The 20,178-nt window shown below is 42.9% G+C and overlaps 1 protein-coding gene across 2 annotated transcripts in view; it reads left to right on the top strand.

The window, feature by feature from the left end:
- DEPTOR (DEP domain containing MTOR interacting protein) overlaps positions 1 to 19,771 on the top strand; it is a 176,268-nt gene extending 156,497 nt beyond the window's left edge. The window contains exons 8-11 of one of the 2 annotated variants that reach the window (XR_012244563.1): positions 5,986 to 6,056; positions 6,438 to 6,542; positions 16,740 to 18,953; positions 19,167 to 19,771. Coding sequence is in view for 1 of the 2 variants with exons in the window: in XM_073632208.1 (XP_073488309.1) it covers positions 5,986 to 6,056; positions 6,438 to 6,542; positions 16,740 to 16,868 (305 nt within the window). In the remaining variant the exon portion in view is untranslated. Of the gene's footprint in view, positions 1 to 5,985; positions 6,057 to 6,437; positions 6,543 to 16,739; positions 19,008 to 19,166 lie in introns of those variants that run through there. The other variant, XM_073632208.1, reaches the window with a different exon arrangement.
- Positions 19,772 to 20,178: the final 407 nt, after the last annotated feature.

The following is a 20,178-nucleotide window of genomic DNA, read 5'->3' as shown; positions in this document are numbered from 1 at the left end:
GAACCACTGCACTGACTGTTGGCTTGTGTGTGTACATTATGCATTCTATGCATTCAGGTGAAAAACCTCCTGTGATGCAGCAGCCCCCCCAAAGCCCCCCCTTAACTTACCTGAGCCCGGTCTTTCCAGCGACAGGGATGCGCACACCAGCTCCAACCGGTGTCTCGGGTCCTGATTGGATAGATTGATAGCAGCGCAGCCATTGACTCCCGCTGCTGTCAATCAAATCCAATGACGCGGGAGCCGGGGGGCGGGGCCGAGTCCTGCTGTCTGTGTCAATGAGTGCCCCGAGGGAGAGCGGCTCTCCAATAGACATGTGCATTCGTTTTCGTCCGAATGCATCTTTGTCCGAAATTCAGGTATTTTCGTTATCGTTTTAATAAACGATAATGAATGTGCAGAATCCGAAAACCGAAAGATCCAACATAAACAAATGCTTTATTGTCATTTTCGTTGCGAAAACAGTTCAATATAGATAGGAGACTCATCATGACGCTGACAATAGCGATCTGTGTTCTTCGAACCTGTGGTCGAATGTGCATAACCTTAGCTCTATTAGTCCAAGATTATTCTACATAGAGAGAAAAGATTCGACATTATAAAGACAATAGCAAAAAAGGTCGAATGTGCCTAACCTAACTCTATTAGTTCAAGATTATTCGACATATGCCGCGTACACACGGTCGGACTTTTCGACCGGACTGATCCGACAGACTTTTGACGGACTTTTGACGGACTTCAGACATACTTTCAAACGAACGGACTTGGACACACACAATCACACCAAAGTCCGACAGATTCGTATGTGATGACGTATGACCGGACTAAAATAAGGAAGTTGATAGCCAGTAGCCAATAGCTGCCCTAGCGTCGGTTTTTGTCCGTCGGACTAGCATACAGACGAGCGGATTTCTGGGTCCGGCGGAGTTACGACGTAAAGATTTGAAGCATGTTCCAAATCCAAAGTCCGTCAGATTTGCGTCTGGAAAAGTCAGCTGAAGGTCCGGTGAAGCCCACACACATACGGATTGTCCGCCAGATTTGGTCCGTTGGCATCCGTCGGACAAGTCCAGTGGAAAAGTCCGACCATGTGTACGCTGCATTAGAGAGAAAAGATTCAACATGAAGATTCGGCGAAGCATACGCCGCGAGCGGACATTTATGCCCAGATGCTCCGCCCATAGGCTATAGAAGAATTCTAATGTTGGTTGACTAGTAATAATAATTAATAAATATAATTATTACTAGTGTCATACAACATTAGAATTCTACTATAGCTTGTAGGCGGAACATTCGACCGGAAATGTACAATCGCGGCGTCGAAAAGTTTAGCAGCTCTGTCTAATCTTCTTAGAACATTCGGCAGACACCATAAGCCTTCAATGACATTTTCGACCTTAATTATTTCGGATTTTCGGACTAATGCATTTTTTAACGAAACGAAATGAATAAAAACGAATTTCGGGAGTAACTAAATAAATTTATTTTTCGGACGAAACGAAATTCCGAAAGGAAATATTTCAGTGTGCACATGTCTACTCTCCAACGGGGCTCTCGAGAAAAGGAGGAGCCAGGAGCCCCAAAAGAGCCCCAAAAGAGGAGGATCGGGGCCACTCTGTGCAAAACCAACTGCACAGAGAAGGTAAGTATAACGTTTGTTTTTTTGTTGTTTTTTTTTTTTTTTTTAAATAAACCTTTTCATAGTCTTTTAACCTTAAGCTATTGGGTTCTGTTAACAGGATTTCTAGAACAGAAGATTTTGCTTTTGGAAAATGTGAGAGCTGCACCAATGGATTGGTGTAAACAAATGTAATAAATCAAACAAATCATATCCATATTTAATTACTCTTTTTTTTTTTAAATGTTACTTTTAGGTCCCAAGCCTAAAAACGAGAATATATAAAAGAACCTATACATTCCCTTTAGAGATTGCAGTTCCTGTTTAACTACGATTTATTGTTTCTTTTATATGTCACTGTGGTTAGTTGATCGCTTACATCTGGTTAAACCAGTATATAAGGCTTTCACACTTGCTGACCCTGCAACGTATAGAGGAAAACTGCCAACCTTTAACACATTCCTCTGCTAAGCGTTTGTCAATCATCTGTCACTGGTGGATGTGCTGGGCGAACACAATCATTGTGCAACCCTCTGTATTTTTATCCTGTGTCTTTTACAATCTGCTGTCAAAGATAAAAAAACCACAAACACACACAGGCCACAGAATGAGCTGAATGTCGAAAGGGCGCTTTATGAAACACTGCTAAACATGACCAAAGAAACAAAACATTTACTGTATACAGCCCCATTCGTAATAGTGCATTGCAGTAAAAAAATTGCATTTTACTGCACGTAAAGTGTTTGGGCAAAATAAAGAAAAACAAAATATTAGGTACATCTGTCCAATACATGCCTATTTAAGCATGTTTTAAAAAACGCTGCAAACGCTGCACGTAAGAGAAGTACCTGTTGATGATCCAGAAATCCAATGTGCTTGTAGCTTCCTGTCTGACAACACAGCAGGGTTGATTTACTAAAAGTGGAGAGTGCAGAGGAGGTCTAGTGCTAGAATTATTGCTCTCACTCTAACGATCGCGGAGATACCTCACATGTGTGGTTTGATTGAACACCCTTTTCATAAGTGGGCTCGACCTACGTATGCGAGGGACGGGGTGCCTAAAAAATTTGTTTTCCTCATTTATTTTACTTCTTATTTTTTATTTTTAAACTGTCCTTTAAAAAAAAAAATAAAAAATTGGATCACTTTTATTCCTATTACTAGGAATGTAAACATCCCCTTTTATCCACTGCTTTACCCGCTTCAGCCCCCGGAAGATTTTACCCCCTTTCTGACCAGAGCACTTTTTGCAATTCAGCACTGCGTCGCTTTAACTGACAATTGTACGGTCGTTCGACGTCGCACCCAAACAAAGTTGATGTCCTTTTTTTTCCCCACAAATAGAGCTTTCTTTTGGTGGTATTTGATCGCCTCTGCGGTTTTTATTTTTTGCGCTATAAACAAAAAAAGAGCGACAATTTTGAAAAAAAAAAACCACAATATTTTGTACTTTTTGCTATAATAAATATCCCCATTTTTTTTTTTTAAAAGCAAATTTTTCCTCAGTTTAGGCCGATATGTATTCTTCTACATATTTTTGGTAATAAAAATCGCAATAAGCGTATATTGATTGGTTTGCGCAAAAGTTATAGCGCCTACAAAATAGGGGATAGATTTATAGCATTTTTATTTATTTATTTATTTTTTACTAGTAATGGTGGCGATCTGCGATTTTTATCGTGACTGCAAAATTATGGCGGACACATCGGACAATTTTGACGCATTTTTGGGACCATTGGCATTAATACAGCGATCAGTGCTATAAAAATGCATTGATTACTGTCAAAATGTCACTGGCAAGGAAGGGGTTAACACTAGGGAGCAATCAAGGGGTCTAGTGTGTGTTCTAACTGCAGGGGGACAGTTCTGTCTAGGGGAGATGACAGATCGCTGTTCATACTTTGTATGAACACACGATCAGTCTCTTCTCCCCTCAGAGAACCGGGATCTGTGTGTCTACACACAGATCCCTGTTCTCGCTGTGTTACGAGCGATTGCGGGAGCCCGGCGGTCACTTGCATCAGCTCCGGGGGCGAGCTGCGGGCATGCCCCTAGTGGCAACCAGAGGGAGCGACGTAACATAACAGCGATTTGCGCAGCCGAGCCATGTTGCCGCAGTACAACTGCGGCGGCTGGTCGGCGAGCAGTTAATGTGAGATCTGGGGTCAAAAAGACCTCTGATCTCACATTTACACTTCAAAGCAAAAAAAAAAAAAAAATGGTCCCTTTAAGACCGTTGGGCGGAAGGGACATTGGACGTCGCTGATGTCACCCAATGGTATGGAGTCGAGTGGGGGCCATCATTCCTTCACTCTACTTCCTGCCTATCAGGGGATAGAATCAGCTCGATTCCGCCGCTACCGATGGATCCAGTAAGCGATAGAGACGACCTGGATGCCGATAAAAGTGATCTCGTGGCGAATCTGCCACGGAGACCACTTTTATCGTAGCTTCCCTGGCGGTATTCCCGAGTGTGGCTCGGGGTTAAATTTCAGCACCATTAGCGGTAACCCCGAGCCACACTCGGGATTGCATTGCAGGATCCTGGAAGAGGTTACTTACCTTGTCCCCAGGATCCTGCGATGTCCCCCCGCTGTGTCCGTCGGCTCTGTCCTCCGCCCCGATGTCCTGTGTGCCAGGCTCCATTCCCAGCGAGCGTCGCGACGCATGGGGGCAGAGCCTGGCGGCAAATTTAAAACAGTGAAAATTCATAACACAGTACACTGTTATCTTACAGATTACATTACTGTATGAAATCATTTCAGATCCATTTTGTCCCCAGTGCTTTGTCCAATGCCCTGCATGCAGTTTTATTTTATATATACTGTTCTTTCTGCCTGGAAACTGGAGATTGTCCATGGCAACCAAAAAGCATACCTTTACGTCAAAAGTGGTTTTACACCAGCTAGAAAACAGCGATAATAAATTAGAACACTTGCAGAATTGAGCGATAGTGAATCGCAGGGAAATGTATTTTATTATTATTATATTATTATTTTTTATAATTATTTTTTTATTTATTTATTATATTATAATTTATGATTTTGTGTTTCAAACTTCATCATACCCGGGAAATCTACTAGTCTCTTGGTGGACAGATATAAGTATGTTATTGCTAAGAATTACAGGCCTACAATATAAAACGCCAAATTTCTATGCAAAATAATTGTACCGCTTTGAGACGCAAAAATCTGAAATAATCATACCGCCAGGGAGGTTAAAGCAGACCGCTTGCCATTGAAAAAAATACTGGGGTTATGGCATCTATCTACTGCCATAACAACGGTATGTAATGTCAAAGGACCGACGTATATCGACAACGGGCGGTCCGGAAGTGGTTAAGCTTTGCCAATAAAACCTGGAAACTGGTTTCTATGCAGAGCCGCACCAGATTTTGCACTCTCCAGTTTTAGTAAACTGGAGTTCTCTTCTCTGCACTGAAATCCCAACCAGCATTGTCAGCCCTGCCTGGTGGACTTTCCCTGCTTATGTCCCTCTCTGCTGCAAAACTTATTTTGGAAAAACCGTGCCGCTGCCTAGACAAGCATGCACCCAGAACTACATTTCCCAAGAGCCCTTTCCCTGCATCTAGTGGGTGATCAGGCTCTTGGGAGATGTAATTCTGGGAGCATGCCATAAGAACTGAGCTCCCAGGTACTGCCGCTGCAAGAATTTTACAAGACTTATGATGATGTCACAGGAAGTAATGAAAGCTTTCTATTTACAAAAATAAGTTAAAAGAAAAATGTATGTTGGGATGTCCTCTAGAAGGGGAATGCACCCTGACGTATGAATTCTGCACGTCGAACAGACATGTGTTACCTCAAAGCACTATTGTAAGTCGGTCTTAAAGGTTTCCTGGTAAATGGCAAGTTGACAGTTGGTTTTGTTTATTTCTTTTGTTTGTATTTTAGTATTTTATACTTTTTATTTATTTTTTTTTATTTTTTATTTTTTTTTAGCTAGGCCAAAGTTTGTCAACCTCTTTCATTGGAAAAACCTTTTTGAAATCATTTTCAATAGGGAACCCCTACTAACAGTGGATTTTACAGCTGGCCGTACAATAGTGGGATAAGTAAGTTGTAGAAATGTAGACATTGAAAATGTTAGTGACCCTGTTGTACAATGCTACATAATATATTGTTGCTTTACAAAATTGGATACAGAAATTTGAATAGTTTTATTAGAAAGTACATGTCCAGGAAAGGGCTTTATTGTCAGCAACCAGCCCTAGCCCAACTATATGCAAGTATCTGTTGATTATCAATGGCCGTGACATCCTTTTTTTGTAATGTTTTTGACTGTATATGCATTTTCTCCATCCTTTAATCCGTAATATTAATATTATTTTTTTTTTTATCATGCAGTTTTAAAGAGGCCAGTCACACTGGAGGAGCTCCTGGCCCCTGGGGCACCGTACATAAGGAAAACCCTGACTGTGAGTAGGATGAAATGCCTTAACTGGGTACATAGGTGTGCACACAGGGTATGCCGGATGGGCCTGGGCACACCCTAATCACCCCATGCGCATTAGCATTATCGCTCTGTGTGCCAGCAGGAAGATGGGCAAGATCTCCTTGTTACCGGCTCTGCCATAAGAGAAGCGTTTACACCCTTCTCTTTCACTGTTCCAGCAGGAAGAGCAATGTCTTGGGGTCATATATATGTAGACAAACATGTGTTTTGTGTTTTAGGCTGCACACCCTAATGCAATAGGCTGTGCACACCTCTGACTGGGTATAATAATATATGTAGTTCTATAATAACTATGCACCGTTTAATAATAACCTGCTTTTTCTTGTTCCTTTTGTTTGTGCAGGTTGTCAGTGATGCGGTGGGATGGGGATTTGTGGTACGGGGAGAAAAACCGTGTCATATACAAGCTGTGGACCCCACTGGACCGGCTGCTGCTGCAGGAGTGAAAGTACGTTCATCCCACTAGTGTCTATATAATTGTTAGTATTATTACTATGTTCTATTATTATTATTAAAGACCAGCTCCAACCAAAACTTTTTTTTTTCTTCCTTTTGAATAGAGAAGGGCTAGATTCTCTGTCCAGCTTTTACTGTTGTCTTTGTTTTGCTGGGGAGATTTACTCTAATCACCTGATATGATAAAAGGCTATCAGAAAGACAAGAAATGATTAGATATCTTTATGATAGAGATAGAAAACAACAAAAGCACATGTGTTTAGTAAGTATATGGGCAGCACAGTGGTGTAGTGGGTAGCACTCTCGCCTAGCAGTAAAAAGGGTCGCTGCCTGGAGTTTGCATGTCCTCCCTGTGCCTGTGTGGGTTTCCTCTGGGTACTCCGGTTTCCTCCCACACTCCAAAGACATGCTGGTAGGTTAATTGGCTTCTGTCTAAATTGGCCCCTAGTATATGAAGGTGAGTTTAGGGACCTTAGGATTGTGAGCTCCTTGAAGGTAGGGACTGATGTGAATGTACAATGTATATGTAAAGCGCTGCGTAATAATATTAAGTAGAGTGGGAAGTAGTCAGAATACCTGACAGGATTTTATTGCTCTCTGTATTATCAAGAACTCTCTCATGTCATGTCCTGGTGTCACCGGGACAGGACGTCAGGGGAAATATCTCCCAGCAAGGACAAAGTTTGCAATAAAAACTTGACAGAGGTTCTGACCCTTACCCGCTTTATCAGAAAAAAAAAATGGGTCAATGGGGACAAAGACAAAAATGTGACAGAGGATATATAGTGAGGGAAAAAAGTATTTGATCCCCCGCTGATTTTGTACGTTTGCCCACTGACAAAGAAATGATCAGTCTATAATTTTAATGGTAGGTTTATTTTAACAGTGAGATACAGAATAACAACATAAAATATCCAGAAAAACGCATTTCAAATAAGTTCTAAATTGATTTGCATTTTATTGAGTGACATAAGTATTTGATCCCCTATCAATCAGCAAGATTTCTGACTCCCAGGTGTCTTCTATGCAGGTAATGAGCTGAGATTAGGAGCACTCTCTTAAAGGGAGTGCTCCTAATCTCAGCTTGTTACCTGTATAAAAGACATCTGTCCACAGAAGCAATCAGATTCCAATCTCTCCACCATGGCCGAGACCAAAGAGCTGTCCAAGGATGTCAGGGACAAGATTGTAGACCTACACAAGGCTGGAATGGGTGACAAGACCATCGCCAAACAGTTTAGTGAGAGGGTGACAACAGTTGGTGCCATTATCCGCAAATGGAAGAAACAGGAAATAACTGTCAATCTCCCTTGGTCTGGGGCTCCATGCAAGATCTCACCTCGTGGAGTTTCAATGATCATGGGAACGGTGAGGAATCAGACCAGAACTACACGGGAGAATCTGGTCAATGATCTGAAGGCAGCTGGGACCATAGTCACCAAGAAAACAATTGGTAACACATTACCCTGTGGAGGACTAAAATCCTGCAGCACCTGCAAGGTCCCCCTGATCAAGAATGCAAACGTACAGGCCTGTCTGAGGTTTTCTAATGAACATCTGAATGATTCAGAGGAGAACTGGGTGGGAGTGTTGTGGGCCCCGCTGACGGCTGGGAGGGGTGGAGGAGAGCAGCTGAGGTATTTGACGCCGTTGGATTGCAGGGGCACACACATTGTACATTGTGTACTGCTGTAATGGAGAGGATTTTGTCATTTTACAAGCATTTTAACTTTGTTCAAACTGGGAATTCCTGACAGGCAGGGAGGGAGAGAAGACAGCACGTTATATGGTAAGACCTACCCCAAAAATAAGCCCTACTGGGTCTTTTGTTGGCAAAATTAATATTAGACCCGGGCTTATTTTTGGGGAAACGCGGTATGTGGAGGGAACGGAAAGTTCGCATTACCAAACATCAGCCTTGAAACCTCAATGACTTGGGGAGGATCTGCAAAGAGGAGTGGGAAAAAATCCCTCCTGAGATGTGTGCAAATCTGGTGGCCAACTACAAGAAACGTCTGACCTCTATAGACTGATCATTTCTTTGTCAATACAAAATCAGCAGGGGATCAAATACGTTTTTTCCTCACTTTATCCCCCCCCCCCCCTTTCAAAATTAAAAAAAGCAGTTTCAGGGGCATTTGGCAATTTTTTTCCACCTCTGAATGCACCTGCATTTTAGTTAATGTGTCCAGGTACATGCAGACATTTTAATGTGTTTTTATACACCGTGTTCAGAGGCGAAAAGAAAAACGGCCCAGGGATATGTTTTGAGAGAACCGTTTTTGCATTTTTCCTCTACAAGCATGTAAAAATGCCCCTACATGTATATAAATGCATGCTTATATAATGTACATTTATTATAATAGCTAGAATGCATGACTATTCTAGCCAATAGAACGAGTTTACATGCAAATGCTTCTAAAAGCATGGAAAAGCACAAAAACATACTTAAAGCCAGTGAAAATATGCAAGATTAGAGGCATTTTTTCTGCCGTCTGGCAGCATGAATTCATACGCCTGTGTGCATGAGGCCTAAGGCATTCTCTATTAGAGGAAATAGCCAGGGGTGACCCAGCCCATACCCCACCAACAACCTTTTATAGAAACACTATAAAGTTTATTAAAAATACATTTCATTCTTCACACTAAATATCTAAGTATATAAAAGAAAAAGTTAAGAGCGCAAATTTCAACCATATTCCTGATATCACTGCATAAGAGATGACTAGGGCTGATTTAATTGTAGGGAATTATTCTAGGCTCTGCTGTCCTTAGTGCAGTTTAGCTTGTTATCTGATCTGATTAGCTGGTATTTTTGATGGATTCTTATTACAGATAAATGCTGTGTCCACAATCCAGCACCTAAAAATGAACTCCAGGCGGACATAAAAGATGCAGATTAATACAGACCTGTATTTATTGGTACATCATTAAATGTGTTTTATTCTCTCTCTTTTTCCCTTCATTGAAGGACACAGGAGTTAACTGACTGACAGGTTATACTGCCACCTGCAGGAGAATTGTATTCTGGCAAACAAAAACATTTGTGGCCAGCTGTGCATAACTCCTCCTACTCCCTAAATGCAGCTGTTTTTTTTTTTCTTTTTTTTGCTAGTGTCAAGGAAGATAGATACCTTGTCTGTTTTTTTTTCTGCTTAGTTATTTTTTCTTCAATCAAAATTAATACTCTCGGGCCCTAAATTCCAAAGCCTAGCACAAGCCTGACCCCCAATCCACCTGCAAACCTTGGACTTCTATGTCTCCCAAGCCCTCTGAGAAATTGTTTTCAGCATGAGGGGGCGCTCCTGTTTCCAAAGCTAGGAGACGTTTGTTAGCCTCTGAGCACATTTGGGTTGTCAACATGTCAGATGCTTGGGTGCAAGAGGTGAATTCCAGGAGCTGGGGACATCCAGGATGCATTCTTGTACCTCTGCATTTTTCTAATGCATCAACAGTTCCTTTGTTTTGCTGTGGGGTGCCAGCACTTAAGTTTATGGCTCTTCCATTTGGTCCTTGTACTAGTTTTTCTACACTCTCAGGGCATGCCTATTGCAAAGGTTCGGCTGGGACCTGAACCTTCAGAAATCAGCTGTGGAACTAACTCACTGCTTGAATATCTGGGTCCCACCCTGGATACAGCCCAATCCCGAGTTATTTTCTTGCCTGTGAGAAACTTCAAACTCTCCAATCTTAGACTAGAATTCTTAAATCTAGGAGTCAAACACTTTTGCATGAGTTGTGTGGCTGATTGCAGCCTCCCTCCAGGTCTTCCCTTATGCCCAGGCATGTACTGGCCATTGGGACTACCAGGAGTTTCCCGGTGGGCTGATGGCTCAGTGGGCCGGTCAGGTGCAGTACTGGAGCCGCTCCTCACTGACAGTGAGTGATTGCGATTTCACTCCTGTCACCAAGGAGCAGCTGCCAACCCTTGCTGGAGAGAGGATTAGACTTTCTGCTCCCTCCAGCCTGCAGGGGGAGATAGACAGCCGGCACACTTTCCTTCCTCTCTCCCCTTATCACTTGTCACATGACTGGAGAGAGGAACGAGAAGCTGCCTTCAGAACTGAGTACACGTGGGAGGCGACACTCTGATCTAAGGGGGCGCCGATGGGGGGACACTATGATCTACGGGGGCGCCGATGGGGGGGACACTATGATCTAAGGGGGCGCCGATGGGGGGACACTATGATCTAAGGGGGCGCCGATGGGGGGACACTCTGATCTAAGGGGGCGCCGATGGGGGGACGCTCTGATCTAGGGGGGCACCGATGGAGGGGACACTCTGATCTAAGGGGGCACCGATGGGGGGGACACTCTGCTCTAAGGGGGCACCGATGGGGGGACACTCTGCTCTAAGGGGGTGCTGATGGGGGGACACTCTGATCTAAGGGGGCGCCGATGGGGACACTCAAAATTAAAGTGGGCCAGTCTGGATGAAGTCCAGGGCCAAATATTTGTCCCAGTCCAACCCTGCTTATGCCCAGTTCCACTCCAGACCACTGCAATGCAGCATTTTGTTTCTGTTGTCATGGAACTCTGGATGGAGTAATTCTTCTGACACCAAGAACCAGACTGCTTCTGGCCTGGTGGCTCATAAGTCCTGCTATAGAGCTTCGGCAGTCCTTCTTTCCGGTCTAATGCAATCACTTTACAACTGATGCCAGCCTTTTGGGGGAGTCCTTGACACTTTATTGGTGCAAGGGACTTGGCTGCCAGAGGAATCTCATCTCCCGGTCAATATCCTTGAGCTTCGGGTGATTTAGTTGTTCTTACAACTTTTACAAGGGTTGGACAATGAAGGAAACCAGTATAAAATAAATCGTTACCTAATATGGTGTTGGATCGCCTTTGGCATCCGATGCAGTCTGAATTCTCCTGGAAATTGACAACTATAAGTCTTGGATGGTGGATAATGGAATCTGATACCTCTCTTCATGCAAAAATCTGGGTTACAATCCTGCTTAATATCCTTTTGTTTCTTTCAGTCAGTTGACCGTGTCGACCACGCTTATGCTTATCAGACGGCATTTTCCCGGAAACTGTTTATGCTGTCATAACCTTTCATAACCTTGCGGTACCGCAAATAAATTTACAACTTCAATCTCTGTATTTGCGGACAATACTAAGCTAAGCAGGGCAATAACTTCTCCGCAAGATGTGGAAACCTTGCAAGAAGATCTGAACAAATTAATGGGGTGGGCAAATACTGTACATGGCAAATGAGGTCTAATGTAGAAAAATGTAAAATAATGCATTTGGGTGGCAAAAATATGAATGCAATCTACACACTGGGGGGAGAACCTCTGGGGGGAATCTAGGATGGAAAAGGACCTGGGGGTCCTAGTAGATGATAAGCTCAGCAGTGGCATGCAATGCCAAGCTGCTGCTAGCAAAGCAAACAGAATATGGGCATGTATTAAAAAAGGGATTAACTCCAGGGATAAAGCGATAATTCTCCCACTCTACAAGACTCTGGTCCGGCCACACCTAGAGTATGCTGTCCAGTTCTGGGCACCAGTCCTCAGGAAGGATGTACTGGAAATGGAGCGAGTACAAAGAAGGGCAACAAAGCTAATAAAGGGTCTGGAGGATATTAGATATGAGGAAAGGTTGCGAGCACTGAACTTATTCTCTGGAGAAGAGACGCTTGATAGGGGATATAATTTCAATTTACAAATACCGTACTGGTGACCCCACAATAGGGATAAAACTTTTTCGTGGAAGGGAGTTTAACCAGACACAAGGCCACTCATTAAAATTAGAAGAAAAGAGGTTTAACCATAAACTACGTAGAGGGTTCTTTACTGTAAGATCGACAAGGATGTGGAATTCCCTTCCATAGGCGGTGGTCTCTGCGGGGAACATCGATAGTTTCAGAAAAACTATTAGATAAGCACCTTAATGACCACAACATACAGGGATATACAATGTAATACTGACATATAATCACACGCATAGGTTGGACTTGATGGACTTGTGTCTTTTTTCAACCTCACCTATTATGTAACTATGTATCTTCAGTCGCAGAGGCACCAGCTAAGCAGGCACCAATAAATTTGCTCTCGTTGAAGCTCAGTAAGCTCCGACACAACTCCAATGGCGAAAGTGAGCTTCCCACCTGTTAGCTAGGTGTCTCATCACACAGTGGAAGCAAAAGAATGTCACTTTCATTTTCAATGTGCAACATGTCGTCACTTACACACCTGCAAAACATGTAGTGTTTCCATATTTTGTCCAACCTCAGCCAGCAACTCCTGGATTCAGGGGATGGTCTCTACACCCAAAGGTGTTCCTGGACTTGTGTCACAGGTAGGGTATGCAAGATGTGGACTACCTAACCTCCCCACCAACTCCTTTGGAAGAAGCTTTGGAAGAAGCAGTGAATGCTCTGGTGGCTTTGTGGAATCGTAACACCCTGATCTATGCTTTTCCTTCCCTGAAACTCCTTCCTCGTCTGCTCCACAAAATCGAGAGGGTGGTTTGCATTTTGGTGGTTCTTATTGCTTTGGATTGGCCTAGCCAGACTTGGTGTCTGACCATAGTTTAAACTAAAAACATAAATGTAATATATTGCAGCTTTCCAGTCATTGGATGTGGTGGCTGCATTCGTTTTCTTCAAGTACATTATCCGCAACTACATAAACTATCTGACGATCTTGCCAGAAATGCTGCATCTTTGTCACTTCCTATGAGCTGAAATGAAGGCCCAAAGTGTCTTTATTGTACTGTATAAACAAATATAAAAAGTGGCCTAATCAGTGACTCAAGTATGGAGTGCATATTTTTTGCATACGGCTTAATTTTTTCTTTAAGACGTTTCCAGTTATTTTTTACAATCTGTTAATATTTTAGGTGACTCCTACTCTATAATCCCTGATTATGACAGAAATCAGTGGATCAGTTATATATTATGTGCAAAAACAGCAGAAACCATAAATGAGCTGATTCAGACTGGTGATTACTGGCAGAGCTGAGCCTGTTACTTGTACCCTGCAAACCTCTTCCATCCTTTGCCAGCCTTTCATTGTCTGTGGCATCCTGCCAGCAGTGTGAGGCTTGTCGTGGCTGAATAAGACTTTGTGCTAAACAAAAAATACTGAAATGAAATAAACTGGGTTCTGGATTCTTTCAGGCTGATAACCGCCCAGTTGTTCTGGAAATCTCTGCTGAAACACTCACTGCTGCCAACTGTGTAACTGACTTCATACGGATTGCTGGAGCTCAGACAAGCTGGCAATTCTGGGCAGTTGTTGCACCTAGAGCAATGGCTAATAGTACTAATAATTGCTTAGATATTCCACGCTGCTCCCGAACCCCTCTGCGGATCTCTGCGTATCATAACAGAGTAGCAGAGCTTATTACACGAAGTACAAAAAGGGGGACTGGACTCTGCAGAATGCACAGATTTATATATATATATATATATATATATATATATATATATATATATATATATATATATATATATGTATGTATATATATATATATATATATATATATATATATATATATATATATATGTATGTATATATATATATATATATATATATATATATATATATTCAGATTCATATATTACACACACTATATTGGGATACTTGCCTTTAGACATACATGAACTTTAATGGCATCCCAGCATTGGTCTGTAGGGTTCAATATTGAGTTGGCCCACCCTTTGCAGCTATAACAGTTTCAACTCTTCTGGAAAGGCTGTCCACAAGGTTTAGGAGTGTGTCTATGGGAATGTTTCACACTCCTAAACCTTGTGAGGTCAGGCACTGATATTGGACGAGAAGGCCTGGCTCGCAGTTTCCGCTCTAATTCACCCCAAAGGTGTTCTATTGGGTTGAGGTCAAGACTCTGTGCAGGCCAGTCAAGTTCCTCCACCCCAAACTCGCTCATATATGACTTTATGGACCTTGCTTTGTGCACTGGTCCAAATTATTTGGAGGGGGAATTATGGTGTGGGGTTGTTTTTCAGGGGTTGGGTTTGGCCCCTTAGCTCCAGTGAAGAGAACTCTTAAGGTGTCAGCATACCAAGACATTTTGGACAATTTCATGCTCCCAACTTTGTGGGAACAGTTTGGGGATGGCCCCTTCCTGTTCCAACATGACTGCGCACGAGTGCACAAAGCAAGGTCCATAAAGACATGGATGAGTGCATTTAGGGTGGAAGAACTTGACTGGCCTGCACTGGCCTGAGTCCTGACCTCAACCCAATAGAACACCTTTGGGATGAATTACAGCGGAGACTGCAAGCCAGGCCTTCTCGTCCAACATCAGTGCCTGACCTCACAAATGTGCTTCTAGAAGAATGGTCAAACATTCCCAATAGAACAAAATATTACAGCGCACACATGCAAAAAAGACATTTACCTCCAGCAAGGCTTATTTAAAACACCTAGACATTTTCAAAAAACATTATCAAAAAATATATTGCTATATGGCGCTTAAGCCCACTTACTGCGACTAAGTACCCCATGATTAGTGGGTCCTACACTATCCATAGACTGAGAGATCCTGCTTCTCTAAACCATGGGAGCCATACACTCCTCTATATGGGAGAACTTGAGGTCTCCATCCATGACACAGGTGGACACTAATGGGAGGCACTGATGAGGGAGTGGGGTGCTCCTCACCCAAAAGGATTTGGTCAGAATCCATACAATAGACAAACAAGATATTTGGGGGGCACACCCTAAAAGATACATTAAAGATGGTGCAGCCATAAGACCGTACAACAGAACAAAATAATATAGCACACACATGCAAAAAAGACATTTACCTCCCAGCAAGGCTTATTTAAAACACCTAGACATTTTCAAAAAACATTATCAAGGTTTAGACACACTCCTAAACCTTGTAGACAGCCTTCCCAGAAGAGTTGAAGCTGTTTCAGCTGTAAAGGAAGCCATTAAAAATTATTTGTATGTAAAGGCAGGTGTCACAATACTTTTGGCAGTATAGAGTGTGTGTGTGTATATATATATATATATATATATATATATATATATATATATATATATATTTATTTTTTTTTTTTTTTCACCCCATGTATATATAAAAAAGTTTTGTACACACCTGGTGTAGTCAACAGCTACAAATACTGTAGTGGCTGACTTTGAAATTGAGGACACTCACTTGTTCAGGAATCCAGCAATGTCCTCACATGAGCCGATTTTTCAATCGGCTTTGAGTCTAAAAAAAAAAGGGCCAAATGTGGCGATGGGGGGGATGCAGACCAGTAGAACTTCTATGTTTGGGTAAAGTTCCGCTTTAAGGATGGAGAGTTTGGACCATAGATTGGGAGAGACAAAAATGACTGCTAATGGGAAAAAGACAGTAGAATCATTACTAACTGCTATATAGAATGTCTTGGAAGAGTCTGCTGTAACAGTGTTCCTGGGTAAGGTCCAAGATAAGCATCAGTGCTACTGCTTTTGAGTGAGGCAGATTTGGCACTGTTCCTAGGCCAGAGGGAAGAATGTCAGAAGTCACACTGCTGATGGATGAGGGTCACGATAATCCCCCCTTTTTATTTGGAAAGAAGCAGATGTGACTCTGCTTCTACAGCAAGGGGAAGAGATTCAGTAGTGACACACACTGCTCATGGCTGAGGGTCAAGATGGGCAGCATTCTGTCAATTTGTAAAGAGGCAGATGTGACGCTACTCTTAGGGTGGGGGAAGAGAGCAGGTAGTGACACTTCTCATGGATGAGGGTCAAGATGGGCATCAATACTTCTGCTTTGGAAAGAAGCAAATATGACACAGCTCCTAGTGCAGGGGAAGAGAGTTAAGTTGATCATAGATGGATCGAAATTTGGCTGGTTCAGCAGGGACCAGCTGAATTTTGAATCATGTGGCTGTCCCTGTTAAACAGGAATGTTGGGAAAATGTTCTTGTTCAGCGGAATCAGTCAGAATACAATGTCCTGGCAGGAGGAATACAATGTCCTCCATCCACACAGGTAAAGGAGCATTAATAAAAAGTTTAAATGTACTAAAATTGCAGTTGCACTTTAACTTCGGATATCGGTGTTGCAAGCAACAGTGTTAATCACTATGCCGCCATGTTGCTGTCATTTCCACTTGGTTGTTATGAGTTCCAGAACTTTGCACACAATTCCTGCACATTTTTGCTCCTTTATTCAACTAGTTTGATTACATTCCTGTATTGTTCTACTTTCAGATCCGCCAGTTTGTGGTGTCCGTGAATGGCCTCAACGTCCTACAGTGCCATTTCAGAGCTGTCAGCAACCTCGTCCTTACCGGCCCGCGTACCATTGTCATGGAAGTGATGGAGGAGGTAGAACCGTGAATTACGGGAAGTGCAGGAAGGGGAATGTGGCAGTTCAGGCTGTTCTTAACCAAAGCAAAACCAATTCTCGGTTATTCTGTGTTGGGAAAGTTGCCAGTTCCGTCCAGTCCAGCCCTCCCCTCCTGCCACCGTTCTTCAATTTTGGTTTCTGATCCTCAATAAACCTCCGCTGCTCCAAGGTGAAACTTGAAAAGAAACATAAAAAACTGGACTATGTTGTTGTTTCTCATGATCTCACAAAGAATAAGCTGTGCTAATATTTCTCTATGTACTCTATGTGTGCTATGTGTGAAAATGGAATATATTGTGTCAGAGCTGAATGCCTAACATCCAAGAAGTGCCATTACACAATCACAGTGATGTCTGTAAATCTAGCAATGGGCCTTGTGTGTGACCAGCCTTTATCAGCCAATCACATATGTGATCAAAAGGCAAACTTAGAGGCGGATGTCTCATAGGGTTTGGCAAAAGATGAGAGATTTTCTCTTTCCATAATGATTGCTGAGCACACAAAACCACTGTGACTTTTCCTCTCCGCATGTTAGGTATTATTTTCAAAGCCTGCACAGTAAAAGGACCATTTCCTTTTTATTTCTCCATAAAAAAAGCAAACTGTACTGAAAGGGTGTCAAAATATGTTTGCGAGAAGCCTTCGGTGGAAGCTGCCATCTTCTGGCCTGTAAAAGACTTCCAGGGCAATAAAGCTGCACCTATTCAGATTTAGGCTGGCCAACAGCCAAAAACCGAACTGATTCCCTTATCCAAACAAGCAAGGTGGATGGAGGAATTCCCCCCCTTCCTTCCCCACTGTGCCATTGTATTTTAACAGTAGGACTCAGAATACACTGATCAGCAGCTGCAGCCACTAAGCAAGAAAGATTTCCCAAGAAGCCTGTTCTACAGAAGTCGATCATTAGACTTTTCTCCACTTTTGTTGAGCGGGATTGCCCACACATGGATCGACATGTGTCCAATCACTGCTGAACCAGCCCAATTTCGATCCATCTTTGGCCAATTTTACTCAGTGTGATGCCATTGCCCCAGAACGAATAGACAACCCAGACTTCAGACAATGGCAGCATCCATCTGGAGAGTCTTGCATAGAAATTTTTCACAGATCAAGCACAAGCCTGATTTAGCCTCTTTTCACGCGAAGGGTCCAACCAGGTCCACCTGTCAATTTTTCAGGCGGACCTGATTGGATGGTCAATGGGCATTGAAATCAATAGGCAGTGGCACCGAAGCGCCTGCAAAGCGCATTGGCAGCGGCGCTTTGCGGGCGCTTTTAACCCTTTATTTGGCCGCTAGCGGCGGTTAAAAGCGCCCCGCTAGCGGCCAAAAAGCGACTCTAAAATGATGGTAAAGCACCGCTAAAACTTCACCGCTAACGCGGCCGCGCTCTTATGCCCTGTACACAAGGTCGGACTTTCCGACGGAATATGTGTGATCGGAGCTTGTTGTCGGAAATTCTGACCGTGTGTGGGCTCCTACGGACTTTTTTCATTGGAATTTCCGACACACAAAGTTTGAGAGCTTGCTATAAAATTTTCCGACAACAAAATCCGATCCTTTAAATTCCGATCGTGTGTACACAAATCCGACGGACAAAGTGCTCAGAATAAATTAAGAGACAAAAGCTATTGGCTATCACCCTGTTTATAGCCCCGACGTACGTGTTTTACGTCACCGCGTTCGGAACGATCGGATTTTCTGACAACTTTGTGCGACCGTGTGTATGCAAGACAAGTTTGAGCCAACATCCGTCGGAAAAAAACGATGGATTTTGTTATCGGAATGTCCGATCAATGTCCGACCGTGTGTACAGGGCATTAATGTGAAAGGGCTCTTAGGCTATGTTCATATGGACAGCCTTAGGTATGTAAAAAACAGGCAGTTTATCTACATTTTTACTGCCCCCCCCCCCCCCCCACTCAAACTGTGCAATGGTGGCTGGATAAGAAAGTAGAGAGAGGATGGAACCACAGCCAAAGGTGACCCATTCAAGTAAGTGAAACTGCCTTGCAACCACATGTAATGCACACAGTCATGGCATGGAGCTGCGGGCTTTCACTAGTTAAAACAGAGGTTCAGGAGTAAGGATGAGCTCCGGCGTGTTCGCAAGCTGCACGTGCAGAGCCCGCCAGGAAGTCGGCACTGCACAGCGCTAATCACAAGCAGTGAGACTTTTCCCGATGTGCGGCTGCAGAGATCGCGAAATGTCTCACTGCCTGTGATTAGCGCAGTGCATTGACAACTTCCTGGCGGGCTCTGCACGTGCAGCTTGCGAACACGCCGGAGCTCATCCTTATTCAGGAGGTGTCACATCACCTCTGAGCTGCCTGTCCAATGCCTTTGAAAAGCCATCCACTGCAGGTTTGCTTTTCAAAAGGGTGGCAAAACCAATGCACATGTAAGCAAGCCCTTACACACTTATGTACGTTTATATACGTTTCAGCTTGAGCTATTGAGTTCTGCAAACAAGATTTTTACTACAAAAGCTAAGTGCAACGGAGCCCAAAACTTCATCCCCTAAATAGGGAAGGGGAAGTGCGGCCACACACACAGTTACACATATGCAGTTCACAAATTATAGACATGGAAATGGCCTTTTTCACTGTGCAGGTTCCAGTTTGTTCTGGACGTATATCGACGTTATGTTCTAGAACAATTTTTTAAACCTGATCATTGATATTGGAAAGTTGGTGTAACTTGCTTTGGAAAAATTACACCTGGATTATGATTGGCTGCTAAAGAGACAGTTCCTGTCTGCTGAATTTCATTAAGGCTCATTGTTAATCAGCACCACCTAGTACAGATAGATTCAGTAGATATTTGTGTCTCTATATGTTCTTTCCTTCATTACAGCCACAGAGATCATGGAGAAATTAAATACTTGAATCACATTTGTACACAACTGATTGTATGACGTTAAGCTAAGAGATTAAAGGGGCATTCTGTTTTGGGTGGAGTGGGATAAGGATCGATTATTCTCTGGGTCTTTGCAGGTCTTTCTGGGAATCTAGTAGAAAGATGCCACCCCCCTAGTATTTCTACCAGTATGCCACACTGGGCTTTTCAGCTGAGTTATTTGTGTCACCAGTTTGTATGTTTTATATACTTCTTGGGAGAGTCCACCAGAGGGCGCATGCTACAGCATTTAGTGGATTGACTAATAAGAATACATGGAAAAGTCATACAGTGGAACCTTGGTTTACGAGTAACATGGTTAACGAGTGTTTTGAAAGACGAGCAACTTTTTTTTTTTTAAATTATGACTCGAGTGTTGTCTCGCAAGAAGAGCAGAATTCAA

This window comes from Aquarana catesbeiana, linkage group LG05 (assembly GCF_042186555.1).
Source record: "Aquarana catesbeiana isolate 2022-GZ linkage group LG05, ASM4218655v1, whole genome shotgun sequence".
In the NCBI taxonomy this organism is placed as follows: domain Eukaryota; kingdom Metazoa; phylum Chordata; class Amphibia; order Anura; family Ranidae; genus Aquarana; species Aquarana catesbeiana.
The sequence above is the reverse complement of the archived record's forward strand: the minus strand, read 5'-3'. Positions and strand labels throughout refer to the sequence as shown.